Source organism: Phyllobates terribilis, unplaced genomic scaffold (genome assembly GCF_046119375.1).
Source record: "Phyllobates terribilis strain yellow unplaced genomic scaffold, ASM4611937v1 Scaffold_5__5_contigs__length_657084704, whole genome shotgun sequence".
NCBI classification, from domain to species: Eukaryota; Metazoa; Chordata; class Amphibia; order Anura; family Dendrobatidae; genus Phyllobates; species Phyllobates terribilis.
The window spans coordinates 246,667,511-246,683,271 of record NW_027362765.1 but is presented as its reverse complement, the minus strand read 5'-3'; the positions used below and the strand labels follow the sequence as shown (position 1 = coordinate 246,683,271).

General features: G+C 41.3%; 1 protein-coding gene across 2 annotated transcripts in view; it reads left to right on the top strand.

The window, feature by feature from the left end:
* TNRC6C (trinucleotide repeat containing adaptor 6C) overlaps positions 1-15,761 on the top strand; it is a 732,779-nt gene that overhangs the window by 532,558 nt on the left and 184,460 nt on the right. For both annotated transcript variants that reach the window (XM_073683980.1, XM_073683979.1), the window contains exon 3: positions 8,567-8,634. In XM_073683980.1, coding sequence (XP_073540081.1) covers positions 8,567-8,634 — 68 coding nt within the window. The remainder of the gene's footprint in view (positions 1-8,566; positions 8,635-15,761) is intronic.

Sequence of the window (15,761 nt, the reverse complement as noted above, 5' to 3'; positions counted from 1 at the left end):
CCCCAGGTTGGGCCCGTTTAAATGACAGTACCTAGCCATATGTCCTGGTTGGTTGCAGCGGCGGCAGATGGGTTGTCCGTCCTGGTCGTAGCGGTCGCTGGGCCTTCCTCTGGAAAATGGGATCCTCCTCTGTCGGCGCCAAGGGACGTCCTACGGACTGGAAGCCAGCTGGATCTTTCCTGGAGGGGACACCTGTAACGACTGCACAGTTCTGGTTAGCGCGGCAACGCTTTTGGTCAGCTCTTGGACCTGATGGTGCAGGTCTGCAGCCGGGGCTTTGTCCAAATCCTGTGCGTCAGCTCCCACAGGCTCTGCAGACAAGGGCACCGACTCCTGGTGATAGGTGATAGCAGGGCGCCTGTGGGTTACAGCGCCACCTGGTGCTGGTTCTCGGAGCACCCGGATGGCTCTGTCTTTAAACTGCGCAAAGTCCAAATCAGGGTTCTGCAAGGCCATTACACACAACTGGGTTCAGTGGGCGCTGGACTGTAGACCCTCAATGAACTGTTCAGTCAACAGCTTGTCCTCATTCCGCATGCTGTCAGGGTCTGCCTGCTTAATGGCTCTCAAGGCCTCCTGCAAATTCAAAGCATAGTCCCGTATACTGTCTTGTGCCCGCTGTTTGCATCCATAAAATTTTAGCTTGATCTCTGCTGAGGTGCGGGTATCAAAAGTGTCCTTTAGATGGGCCAGTATTTCCTTTACAGTCCCCTTTTCCCTGGCTGACCAGGACTTCACTTCTCTTTGGACTGCTCCGATTAACTGGCCTATCAGGATGCTCACTTTTTGTTCCTCAGACAGGGGGTATACTTTGAATAGGCTATACAGTCTTTCTTTAAAGTCGCTCAGGGTATGCGACTCCCCTGAGTACTGGGGTAACCATGCCGCTCCGGGGATATACGGCATCGTGAATGGCATCACTGCGGCAGCAGCCACGCTGGCAGTGGAAGCTCCCTCCATTGCTGGTGTCTTCCTCCCCCCTAGTTAACCGTGGCCTACCTTCCGTTGCTTCTTCTCCGTAGGCCGCGGCTCCGCAGGTGATCGTCGGGGTCGAGGACCTTGCGTCGCGCGTTGGTGACGTCGGCGTCCGCTGGGTTGCTTCCAGGACTTTGCGCAGCGTCAGTATGTAAGGCGGGGCTTCAGCTCTCGCACGCTTTTGGCGTCCACGCCCCTCTTCTTCCCGAGCGGCATCCCAAAAATGACGCCCAATGGCGGGAAAATGGCTGCGGATGGCAGGAAAACGGCTGCAGATGGCGGGAAACTTCACCACGGTAAGTATCACAGTCTTTCATTTGGCACGCAGTCCCCGGGTTGCGGGCACGAAATCCTGCCGACTACGTCAAAGTTGACACTCCCCCTGGGCCGTGTGTGGGGGAGTACCGGGAGCCGGGTCTCTGTGTAATGCTAGGGGTTGTAGTCTCCGTGGCGGCGACCCGGTCCCGTGGCTCAGGGTGGTCAAACCAGTGGCGGATCTGTTTATTTGGTTTTTAATGTTTAAATGTCTGACTACGCCACCCGTGGATTGCGGTCATTGAGAACCGCCGCTGCGGGGCAGACCGCTGAGGCTGATGTTGGTTGCGCAGCAGAGGGTAGTATAACTCCCCACGGGAGGAGTATAGCCTCAGGGCAGCGTGCGTAGATGGTGAGGGTTGTGGTGTATGGGCACATCAGAAATGACTCAGAGTCCGTGCAGTGCAGTTCAGGGTCTTTACTGTTGGTAATGAAGAAGGCCCTGCCGGGAGTATTGGCTAACATTAGAGGCCTGGTCAGTCTGTGAGCGAACAAGAGTCCCCCTGGCCAGGTGGAGGTGTAGGCCTTCCCCTCTGACTGCACTCTTCCTGGCTACCCTGCTGTAGTCGTGTAGTAGCCCACGTCCCTGAGTGTACCGTGTGGTGCTCACCCGTATGGCAGGTGACTTGGGGCCTTTGGTACCTTCCGCTCCTCGATGGCGGTGCTGGTCCCTTGCGTGTGACTGAGCCTCCGGGCTTTCTATGGCCAGAGGACCTGAAATCCCCTGCCAGGTGGTTTCTGTTGGATGTGGATATCCTCACAGCCTCGGACTCCGGTGTCCGGTTCTCTGCGTCTTCTGCCAGGATGAGCTCTATCAGCTCCAATCCGTGGCTCTCTGCTCCAGTGTTGCCTCCAGAGCTCCTTGCTGCTCTGCTCTGTCCCTTCCTCTGGAACTAGCTTCTCTGCTAACCCCGCCCCAGATCCAGTTTATAAAGGGCAGGTTCCTCCCCTCCCTGGACTGGGGCAGGAGGCGTTGCATGTAATAATGCTCCTGACCAGGAAAACCCATGCTCGCTCTCAGATATGGTATTTCTACCACTGTGGCAACCAGACCCCTGGGGTGCCACACTACATTTCCAAAAAAGAAAAAAGTTAAGGCTCTCTAAATTACTTTTTTATTCCAAACAACTTATTGCTTTTGGCGCAAAAGTACTAAAAAGTAAACTGGTCTATATGGTATTATCATATTCATATTGGGCAGAAGCTAACTAAAGTTAATTTACTACTTTTCACTAATTTTTACTACAAGGTAAAAAGCAAGGGAAAAAAAAGCCAAAACTATAGTGGAATTGCTGCTCTTTTTTTGTCCTCAGCCTAAAAAAAAATAACTAATAAAAGCTAATCAATAAATGATATGTAATCAAAAATGGTATAGTAGAAAATTACAAAAATTAATAAAAAAAACAAGCCCTTTTATAGCTAGAAAAATAACACGTTCGGCTGCTGTAGGCGCAGAATGTCAGGCCAAGAGGTGAATCAGCAGACTTTTCTGATGAGGAGACCCACGGTGAGTCCAGGTATTGCACATTTTATGGAGGTGAGAACCCAACCCTACACAAGATGATTAGACACTGTCTAATGTTTTTTTTTTCTTTTTCTGGATCAACACTTAACACAACTATAGATTGGACTTGATACACCACTCACAAAGGGTTAAGGCTGATGTGTAGACCACCAACCACATCATATTACTGCTTACTGAAGAATAGAATTACCTTCCATAGGTCGGGGACAATTGCTTTGTCTACGCTGATGTACAAATAATAGCTTACTGTGCTGATTGGTCCACCCAACCTAATTATTGAGTGATGTATTACCACCCTTAGTGACGCTTAGCATAATTACTTTTTACCTGACAGGTTAGGCTGTTTTACGATTTTTCCCATAGTACTGTTTCATAAAACCCGCTTTCTCCTGTTGTACAGCTGATTAACCTGCTGTCTGAATTTTTCTCACTAATAACTCTCCAAGCTTACCTTGCACAAACTAAGAAGAAAAAGAACAGAATGGTATTTTTTTCAATAAATAGAAAGGTCTGTGCCCCCCCCCCCCAGCCTTAATAATGAGAATGTTATAAAAAAAAGTAGCACATAAAAGACATAGTCAGATCCCTTCAAGAGTGTGGTTTACTGAATGGGTCAAGGCCCATAGCAGAGGTCCAAACAGTGATGTGTATGCAGCCCTTATTGAATGACATTTTTTTTATTTAAAGGGAATCTGTCACCAGGTTTTTACTACCTCACCCAAGAGCAGCATAATGTAGGAAAAGAGACCCTAATTCCAATGATGTGTCACTTAGGCTATGTTCACGCTAGATGGTTTTTCAGGGTTTTTTATGCGTTTTTTATGCAAATTTTCAGCTGCGTTTTACAGTACCAGAAAAGTTTATGAGATTTCAGAAATCTCATGCACACACATTGGTTTTTGTGTCATCAGTATTTTGTGCTTTGCATGTTTTTTTGCACAATAGAGCAGAGTTCCCCAACTCCAGTCCTCAAGGCCCACCATCAGGTCATGTTTTCAGGATTTCTTTTGTATTGCACAGGTGATAATTACATCACCTGCATAGGCAATAATTCCATCACCCGTGCTATACTAAGGAAATCCTGAAAACATGACCTGTTGGTGGGCCTTGAGGACTGGAGTTGGGGAACACTGCAATAGAGCATGTCACTTCTTTCAGCGTTTTTTCTGTGTTTTTTCAGCATTTTCCACCCATTGAAAGTAATGGGTGGTGAAAAACCGCTGAAAAAATGCATAGTGTGAACATACAGTAGCTATCAGGTTTTGCTGCGTTTTTAGTGAAAAAAAGCAAGTACAGCAGTATGTGAAACTCATTTATTTTTGTGATTTTAGCATCTTGTCTTTATCACCTGAGATGGCTGTTTGGATTAGGACAGTTTAATTAAATTACTGATGTGTATAATGTAAACATTGGCTCACCTAGGCGTGAGATTGAACCATACCTGTGGCCTACAGAGGTGTGAAATTGAACAGTCTCTGAGCAACTCAATGGCAGACCATAGTGTGAAAATAAATAGTGTCCAAAAAACTCAATGCACTGCCAGTGTCTAAGAAAACTATTTCTGAACAATTCACCTCCCCCCACTGTTACATTTGTAATTCTGGTTAATATGGTTTCACATACGTCTTGCATTGGTGTTCATGCTTCTGTGGTGGAAGCAAAGCTGAACTTTGGGATCCTGAAAAATGCAGCAGAAACGCACAAAAAAACGCACCAAAACCTGCATTTTTGACGCAGCTTCTTTCCTGTGAAGAGACCAGGTTTTGCTGCAAAAAAAAAAGCGCTGAAAAAACGCCTAGTGCAAACATAGCCTTAGTTTACTGGGCGCAGCAGTTGTAACGCAACAGTAGTGCTCAGAAAGCTAACCCGCCCACACCCCTGATTAGCAGCTTTCTGTATTCATTATATATAGATAGTGAGCTGCTAATCAGTGCTGGGGGCAATGTTGGTCCAGGATGCACTTGAGCTGTAGTCATGTTGTGTTAATCTTCTGCTGATAAAACACTCATTGTATTGAAACAACAGCACATGGCCTAATAAGTGAAACATCGCTGGAATCAATGTCTCAGCACCTACCTTATGTTGCCCTCAGATTAAATAGCAAAAACCTGCTGGCAGATTCCCTTTAATATAGCTGTGGTTTTGTATTTATTGCACACTGCTATTCTAATTGCATATTGGGCACCCCAGGAGTTGTGGCCAGTGGTGGAAAGTCCAGTTTCTCAGGCTTGGGTCCAAGTTCAGGAAGCCAACATTAATACACAACACACTAAAATACCCTTTGGTGGTCAATTCATTCATATGGCATTGAAAGCCTGGAATTTGAATGCACTAATATTACTACCAGCATGTGCCTGGATGTTTTGTGGTTTATCCAATTAATTAAATTGTATTATTTATTTATATAATTTTTTAAAATAAAGCTTTATACTTATTTTTTACTACATAAAAATAGGGCTTTTTATGCATAAAGTTAAGAGAATTTTTAACAATTCTTAGTGAGGTCAGGACACTGCAATCTTTTTTTTTATAAAGCAAGGAAGGAGTTAATACCAGGCCTGTGGGTGGCAGTCATTCACAGTGCATTGATGAACTGTGGCCTGCCCCTGAACTGCCATGGAGCAGATTACTCACCTTGGTTACTGCACTTCTGCAAAAGGGGGAATTAGGCACAGTCTGGTAATCTTGTTAGCTATGGCCACCCGTAAACAGATCTGGCATTGCCACTGTGACAGGGCTGAGGGGAACATTGATTAAAATGTGAAAAATATAATATGCCGATATTACAAATATTGCACATCTTAGTGAATAGCTTTTTTTTTTAATCGCATGCTTTGATGAGATTTGGAAATTTGGAAATATTTCATCATATTCCTCCTAATCTATGATCCTCCATATTCATCAATAAAGCGATTTGGTGAATTTTTTTTTTTAAAAGAAAAACTGTATTAGTTGCTCATAGCAGCCAAGCACAGTGCAGATTTTATTCTTTAACCCTTTCAGGACCTGGACTTTTTTTTACGTTTTTGCACTTTCATTCCTCCCTCCCCACTTATTCCCAAGAGCCAGAACTTTGATATTTTTCTGTCAATAAAGCCATACGCACGCTTCTTTTTTTGCAAGATGAGTTGTAGTTTTGACCAACACCATTCATTTTAACAAATAATGTACTGAAAAACGGGAAAAATATTCTAAGTAGGATGAAATGGTTATAGAAAAATGCAATTGCTCCATTGCTTTTTGGGTTTTGTTTTGACAGCGTTCATTGTGCAGTGAAAATGACCTGGCAATATGATGCTCAAGGTCAGTACTATTATGGGGATAACAATCCTTTAAAGTTTTATATTTTAGTGGATGAAAAAATTCAGGATCTTGAAAAAAACAAGTTGTTGGGCCGCCATTTTCTGATATCCGGAACTTTGTTATTTTTGCATCCATTGAGCTGGGTGAAGGGTCTTTTTTTGCGTGCTGAGCTGTAGTTTTATTTATACTATTTTGGGGTACATACAAGGTTTTGATCGCTTTTTATTCTATAGGCAGTTTCCAAAAAACAGAAATTCTTGTGTTTTTACATTTTTTTTCTTTTTGGTGTTTAACGTACAATTTAAATAACTTTTTATTTTGATCAATCAGACTTTTATGGGCACAATGGTACCAAATATGTTTGTTTTGTTTTTTTCTTCATTTTCATTAATTTTGGAATGAGGAAAAGAGAGCTGATTTTTTTAAAACATTTTTTTTTACCTATGTTTTAGTCCCCCTACGGCACATATATCAAACCCTGGCCTGTGGGCCAAATCTGGCCCTCAGGGTGAGTATATATGGCCTGCGACACCGGGCAGGTGCCCCAAGTATATTTGGCCCCTAACGTCGAGGAAGGTCCCCCATCCGGCATCACTCTTTCACCAGGCATCGCAATGTTGGAGGAGGGAGCGTCAGCTGATGATCCCTTTCCCATCATTCCCCCTCTACGTCTGACGTCTCAGAGCAGCGGACGAGATGACGTCATTACAACACTCCCACTGTACCGAGGATCTGCAGACATCATGAATGGACAGAGGTGATTTTTTTTTTTTTTTTAAGGGGGAACCCTATTATTCGTTATGGAGCACTATGTGGGCTCATTATGCTATATGGAGCACTATTTGGGGCCATTATGCTTTATGGGGGACTATGTGGGGCCATTATACTGTATAGAGCACTATGTGGGGCCCATTATACTGTATGGAACACTAAATGGGGCCCATTATATTGTATGGGGCACTCTGTGGGGCCCATTATACTGTATGGAGCACTACATGGGGCCCATTATATTGTATGGAGAAATTTTTGTGGCCACTATACTGTATGGAAGGCTGTGTTGGGATTACAGTTGAAGAATCATTCTGTGATGGAGTCACCATTCTTTGTCGCGGGGGATTGAGGGAGGGGGTTGCAGTAGGGTCATCATACCATGCGTGTGGAAGGTACTGAGGAGGAATTCACTGTGGGGATATAATACTGTGTTTGGCAGACACTTTTGTTGGCATCATACTTTATTACCTGCATTATTCAAGTTTTTTTTATCCTTTGTTATTACATATTTAAATTAGGTCATTGGGCCATATTCTTTTTACTGCTCTTACATAACATATATTACTCCAATATTTTATTCTAAGATCTATTAATTAAAATGTTCTTTGTTTGTGGGACAACCCCTTTAAGTTTGTTTCCATATGAAAAAGTTCATTGTTATAAGGAAAAACTTTTTTAATTGTAGGCATTTTTTTTAATAAATATCAAGGTTGGCCTGCAACTTTGTCCAAGCTTTTAATTTTGGCCTGCTGGGTATTTGAGTTTGACATCCCTGCCCTATGGAAATTGAACTTGTGATTATTTGCTTATGCTATATACTGCAATACTAAAGTGTTCAGCTACATTCAGCCCTCAGTGACCTGTGACAAAAATGTATGTCACAGGTAGTTAAAAAGTAACCATTGCTTTCATTTTTTTCCCGTAAATCAGTAGTACACATGAAAATAAGAAACTATTGGTGTATGCTCGCCCAAGCAGCCCACTGCACCTGAACTTGACCTTATTACTGCACTTCCCTATCTGACAACTACTAGGAAGTGAGTCCCTTTTTTAACCTCACTTAGCCCCTCCCACTGTGGGCTAGTCCCAAACAGTAACTATATCTTATCCTATATCAGTATATACTATGCCTATTGTCCTTATCTTATGCCCTATACCGCTGCAACGTCACATAACTATGTTAACAGTACTCATACTATTCCATATTACAGTCTAGTTACAACATACACTAAAACCACAGTACATAGCTCACATTTCACATAACTCTATATATATAAAACACATGACATTATTTACATTATGCGATTGTTGTCTTCAGGGACAGGAACAGGGCAATACAGTCCACACCCTTACAGATACATAGATTATATAGGGAACAAAGCCCAAAACAAAAAAATAAGATATTTAAGACAATGATTCTAAGGATGACTGCAAACTTACAAATGTAGAACAATACATTTTTTTCCAAAATCAATTCTGTTCTTAGAAATTTTGCATGCCAAATATGTAGGAGGCACATAGTGTATCCCCTACTACTCAGGCAGGAGCAGACTGACTACTTCAGGACCAGCTGCTTTATATTTCCTAATTTCTTTGCAAACTATTTACAAAAACTATTTTAGTACTAAATTTACTATTTATTTAGTGAAAGTTAACCCTATGTTCTCTCTCTTTTAGCAAAAAATAAATGGATTCGGCAGACCTGATCAGCGTCTTTGTCAAGAAGTCGTGAATGCACAAGTCAGGTAGGAGACTTAGGCCTCGATTCATCATTTGCAGGGTTTTTTTAAGTGACTTTCCTTTGTCTTGTGGTTGTCGCTTTTGGTGCCAAATTCATCAAAATGGCGCACACGATTTATGAATTTGGCACTGAGTTAAAAATGGGCTTTCTTCCTTTCTTGGACTGTTTTTAAGCGACTTTTGGTGGCAAAAGTCATGAAAATTGCGACAGAAGACTGCCAAACTCAAAAATACACTAGGGAGGGACTGGAATGAAGCTGCGCCAAATTTTTGCAACTTTTAAAAAGTCGCAATTGATGAATCAGGTGAAAACATCTGGAATTGCTAAACTCTGCCCCCAAAGTCGAAAACCAAAAAAACAGGCAAGCACATTAAAAATTCAAAAAAGGCACAAAGGCAATGATGAATAGGGGCCTTAGTATTTTTGTATTAGTTTATTGCATCAGCTAGACAGGAATGCCATATTGCTATTATTGTCTATTAAAGTCACTGGATTAAAGGGAATCTGTCAGCAGGTTTTTGCTACCTCATCTGAGAGTAGCATGATGTAGAAGCAGTGACCCTGATTCCAGCGATGTATCACTTAGTTTACTGGGTGCAGCAGTTGTGACAAGATCAGAGTTCTTAGATGTAGCAGAGCTCAGAAAGCTGCCCCGCCCACACCCCTAATTAGCAGCTTTCTGTGTGCATTGTCTATTGACAGTTAGCCGCTAATTAGTGCTTGGGGCGTGGTTGGACCAGGACTAGGCGTGGTTAGCCTGGCAGTGATAATCTCCTGCTGATAAAACATTCATTTTATTGAAACAATAGCACACCACCTAGTGAGTGATACATTGCTGAAATCAGTGTTTCAGCCCCTACCTCATGCTGCCTTCAGATTACATAGCAGAAACCTGCTGACAGATTCCCTTTTACAGCAGTTGTGTATTTATTGTCAGCAGGGGCATGACATGTAACTATATGACCCCAAAGCAAACTCTGAATGGGCCCAATTTCCACTACAACTATCTGTATGTTCAAAACATTAAAAAAAAATCATTATTACCTTGGACGTCACTCTGTACCTTGTCTCATTTCCTGATGAACAGCAATAATGCACACAGTGATGTCGCAGAATAGACATAAGATGGTGTAAAAGGGGTAAATTGATAATTAGCTCAATGAGGTTACATAAATGATGTACACAGGGATGTCACACTATGGAAATAAGTACAAAGTGATGTCACAGTACATTCATAATGCGCGCAGTACAGGAATAATGTACCCAGTGATGTCATAGCATAGATATACGTCTACATATAATAATGTCATAGTACAGAGATAGTTAGCTCAATGAGGTAACATCACAGGAATCAAGCACGCAGTAATGTCATACAACAAGAATAATACACAAAGTGATGTCACAGTACATCCATAATGCGCGCAGTACAGGAATAATGTACCCAGTGATGTCATAGCATAGATATACGTCTACATATAATAATGTCATAGTACAGAGATAGTTAGCTCAATGAGGTAACATCACAGGAATCAAGCACGCAGTAATGTCATACAACAAGAATAATACACAAAGTGATGTCACAGTACATCCATAATGCGCGCAGTACAGGAATAATGTACCCAGTGATGTCATAGCATAGATATACTTCTACATATAATAATGTCATAGTACAGAGATAGTTAGCTCAATGAGGTAACATCACAGGAATCAAGCACGCAGTAATGTCATACAACAAGAATAATACACAAAGTGATGTCACAGTACATCCATAATGCGAGCAGTACAGGAATAATGTACCCAGTGATGTCATAGCATAGATATACTTCTACATATAATAATGTCATAGTACAGAGATAGTTAGCTCAATGAGGTAACATCGCAGGAATCAAGCACTCAGTAATGTCATACAACTAGAATAATACACAAAGTGATGTCACAGTACATCCATAATGCGCGCAGTACAGGAATAATGTACTCAGCGATGTGACGGCATAGATATGCTTCTATGTAAAATAATGTCATAGTACAAAGATAATTAGGTCAATGAGGTCACATCATAGGAATCATGCACGCAGTGATGTCACACAATGGGAATAAGTACAAAGTGATGTCACAGAACATCCATAATGTGTACAGTACAGGAATAATGTATCCAATGGTGTCACAGCATAGATATGCTTCTCTGCTTCATATAATAATGTCATAGTACAGAGATAATTAGGTCAATGAGGTCACATCACAGGAATCATGCACGCAGTGATGTCAGACTATGGGAATAAATACAGAGTGATGTCATAGTACAGCTATAATGTGCACAGTACAGGAAAATTGTACCCAGCGATGTAACGGCATAGATATGCTTCTCTTCTATGTATAAGAATGTCATAGTACAAAAATAATTTGCTCAATGCGGTCACATCATAGGAATCATGCACGCAGTGTTGTCACACTATGGGAATAAGTACAAAGTGATGTCACAGTACAGTTATAATGTGTACAGTACAGGAATAATGCACCCAGTGATGTCACAGCATACATATGCTTCTACGTCTAATGATGTCATGGTAAGGGATAATTTTCTCAATGAGGTCACATCTCAAGAATCATGCACGCAGTGATGTCATGCAACAGGAATAATACACCAAGTGATGCTCATACAGAAATTGTGCACACAAAATTGTAATGTCACTAGACAAATAAAGAAAATATATCCCACATATTGACATATAAAAGGGAAAATGCAAAAATTTATGTAGAAGAGGGATAATGCAAATAACTCTGGGTCTTCATAGCAAAATTTGTAATGGGCTGTCTATCAGTTTTCCAAGCATCCTTTCCATCATGTGTAGTCCTTACCGTCAGCATCAGTAGGAACTGCTCCCTAATTCCACTGATGTGATCCTGATTCAAGTGACAAGTCTGTGTATATTTAGAAAACGGCTCTAAGTTCAATCTCTACCTACCAAATTGGTCAACATCACCATAGTGTAACCGTCCGTGTATGCATAAAAATGATCAAGGATTCTATTGGTATCACCTTACCAAGCGATCACTTATTGGAGCCTGTTTTGTATAAATAGGTGTACACATGCTTCTCAATATGTCCGTTCCATCTCATCACAACTTTTACTGTCTGTTTTATAATTGGACTTGGGCTTGGAGCCACATTGTTCTCCATCTATACCTCCAGCCGTTCCAATGTCTTCCTCACACCTCACAAACCTCATTTCTTCCTCTTCTATTACTGAATATGCTAATCCGTCACAATTCGCATCTCATGAATAATGCCACCCCCCAATGTCTCTCTGATACACCGCCGCCGCGCTCCCCCTCCCCTTCGCTCTGTGAATATGCAGATTGTAGGCTCGGCACACATAAATATGCTTATTTGCTGCTTCTGCACAAAGAATTCTTATTGAGTATGTGGTTTTGCCTTTCCTGCCACAATCCACCACCTTGGATGAAAAAGAAAATGATGTCTCTAAGCTCCTTCTGTAGGAAAATGTCAATGGGAAGAGAAAAAAAAGGACATTTTTAGAAAAAAATAAATGCGTTGATGAGTAATGTGTGGATAGTATTGAGAAAAAACCCTAGAAATGATATGCTTTAATTAATTAAGCAAGATAGTTTATAGGACCTTATATAAATTTGTTACATAATTAGTGTCAGTGACTCTGTTATGCAAAACTAATTAAGTACGAATGAGCCAAAAGTCAGTATATGTACCACCACGACTATACAAATGTATTACAAATAGCCTTGTGTTAGCAAATATGTCATTTCAGTGCTGAGTAAAAACTGACTACACATTGCCAGCTCCATTTTATTGCAGTCTGTCGGGAAATGAACCACAGTCTACAGCCGGCAATAAAATTAACAAATTTGATTTATGTCCACAGGAATTGTGCTATAAAACCACTTTCCTAACGTTTATAGAAGAGTGTAGTTCAAAGGTGGGGCTAGTCTTAAAGGGGCTCTCCGGGACTGTGTGAAAAACAAAATGTGTGCATGAGCACTAAAGGGGCTCTCCGGGACTGTGTGAAAAACAAAATGTGTGCATGAGCACTAACAGGCAGGTAGGTGCTACCTACCTGCCTGTTGTGCCAGGGCTGCTCTTCAACAGCACAGAACGGGCACAGACCGCTCCTGCCGGTGATTCAGAGGCTTCTACTGATGTCATGTAGAAAGAGCAGTGGGACTTCCGACTTCATTCTGATTGACAGTTGGCTCTCCCAGTTAGGCAGCAGGGATGCGGCTGTCAATCAGAATGACATCTGAAGTCCCACCCTGTCAACAGAGCAGAACGGAAAAGAAGCCGCTGCTCTGTCGACGTGACGTAAGCAGAGGCAGCTGAATCGGCAGCAGGAGCGGTCTGTGACTTTGCTGGTGAACAACGGTGCCGGGCACAACAGGCAGGTACGTAGCTACCTGCCTGGTAGTGCTTAGGCACATTTTTTGTTTTTCACAAAGTCCTGGATAAACAATGTGCTTAAAGTTTAAGTAAATGAAGACTAATTGCTATGGGGTTGACCTGTCTAAGCCCATGTATCCATTCAGATAAATGCCTGTCCCATCATGTAATACATAGACACCTGCAGTCCTCCAGAGTTACGGCTGCATTTTGTGATTGGCTCCCTCTTCTGGCTCACAGGGAAGTCCTGAATGGACTGGGATTGTATTTAGAAGGTCAGGATCTCACAAGCGTATAAATCAGACCAGTGCTATCCGTTTTTTATCAGATAGTACTCAGACCAACCAATCAATGGGGCAGTGCTGATGACAGATTTCTTTTCACTGGTGGAACCTGTCTGTGAAAAAAATAGCAGCATGCTGCAATTTCACTCTGAAATCATAAGACACTCACTTATTAAAGTTTATGGGGGCGTGGAAAACATCGGACTGCACTCGGATGACATCTGAGTGCAGTCAGATTTCCGTGGACTCACGCAATGGAGAAGATGGAGAAATTTTGTTCTCCATCTGCTCCTCACAGTGTGCTATGGGTCTCTCATTTGATGGAATCGGAACACACTATGCTGACACTCCGAGCAAACTTGGATCAGAGTTTGATCGGCATGTCATCAGCATAATCACCCTGATTCTCTCGGATGAGAGAATCTACGGTCATGTGACCTGGGCTAACACTACCCCTCAATTCTAATAAAAAAAAGACCTCGGAGAGGTCCTTTGACTGGATTTTTTTGCATTTACACTGAGTATCTCCTCGAATTGGCACTGCTCCAATGTCTCATGAACGCTTTTTATTTTTCTTCTGTGCCCCTCTATCCCAAAGTTACACCCCCTGGTAAATTTTCCCTTCAAGCTATTGGGCATATACCACAGAATGTCTCTGTGGGCATGGCCATGTTTTGATTGGACAGCATTGGGAAAAAAAAGCAAACGCCCAGAGAGAAATTATTGGTATACGCCCAGTTGCGGAAAGACAAAATTTGCACCATTATGACCGGGAAGGGGGGCACAACATTTGAACAGAGTGGCACAGAAGTAAGATAAACTGACTGGAATCAGTGGAGCAAAACTAACTGGGGGAGTTTCTCTGTTTAAATGAAAAAAATAAATGAAAGATCCTCTTTAAGTACATAGTCAAATGATTAAAAATATCAGACTGTTAATGACTATGGCAGATCTAAACATGATATCTGCTTTAGCGTCAGCATTGAAGTCTCTACGGACAACATGTGGAGCAGAGATTTATTTAAATGTCAGAAGTGGTCTAATCAGAAATGCAGATCTTATACATATATGCCTACTACGCAGTAGAGAACTAGAATCTATTGACTGGTGAATAAGTGCTTCATTATACAACATCAGCTACAACATTACTTAGAGTATATACAGTGTTAATTATATAAATAGTTGTCTAACAGGTAACGGAGGCAGCCAAAAGAGCCTGGGTGGAAAATGGTTGTTCCCATAATCCAGCCCAGACCTTACAGGCCTTATAACAGCAGCTGGGTTAGTTCAGCAGAGTGGATTTGTCCTGGAAGTGAACAAAAGTGTATTTGTTTGATGAACACATTTAAAACTGCTTTAGCTGTATTATTGTGCCTGAAGAAAGAACTGTTTGCGTTTTCTATTTGTACAGGAGAAGAGCTGTTTTCGTTTTGGAACTGTAAAGTTTTTGATAGACAATAAACTTTATGCTGTTTTGATTTAAAAATAAATATTTTGATATAAAATATTTTATATATGTATATATATATTTAGTTCTTCAAGAATAAGAATACGAATAATTAAAATAAAGAAATAAAAAACATATATATTTTGTATCCACAAAAGTCTGATCTATCAAAAATATAAAGTTATTTAAACTGTATTTAAATGCGAGTGAAAAGAGTCAGCTCAGGCCACACAAAAAAACAAAACAAAAAAAAACCAAGTACTCACCCAGCTCCACAGATGTAAAGATAAAAAGTTCTGGGTCTTAAAAGATAGCAAACCAATTTGAGGGTTTAAGGCACAAATAAAGATAAAATTGCCATCTCTTTTAACTAACTGTGGAGTATTTATTGGAAAGTCAATGTATATTATTTTGGAGAACCTTAAAGTGCAGGTGGCATGGCATGCTTTCATTCATCCCTGAACAGTCAGATTAAAAGTCTTGTTCCCATTGAAGAAGGGCCCAGTCACATTAGGTCTGGTAAGGTCATAAACCATGGAGATACCCCTTTTGGCCTTGTTGAAATTAAAGTAAAATACAAGTGTAGTTGACAGAAATAGCAAACTGATTGCTGGTGATAGTGTGCTGGAAAACGGGAAAAAAATTCTAAGTGTGTTGAAATTGCAATTTCATAATAGTTTTTTGGTTTTTTTATTTACCATGTTCACTATATGGTAAAACTGACCAGGCAATATGATTCTCCAGGTCAGTACGAGTACGCCAATACCAAACATGTATCGTTTTTTTTTTATTAATGTGGTGAGAAAAGTTTTGGAAATATGTAAGAAATTTTTTTGGGCTTTTGTCGCCATTATCCAAGACCTGTAACGCTTTCATTTTTCTGGATACAGGGCTGTGTGAGGGCTTATTTTTTTCCCGCCCTGAGCTGATGTTTTTTTTTATACCATTTGGGGATAGATACAATATTTTGGCGGCCTCTTATTGCATTT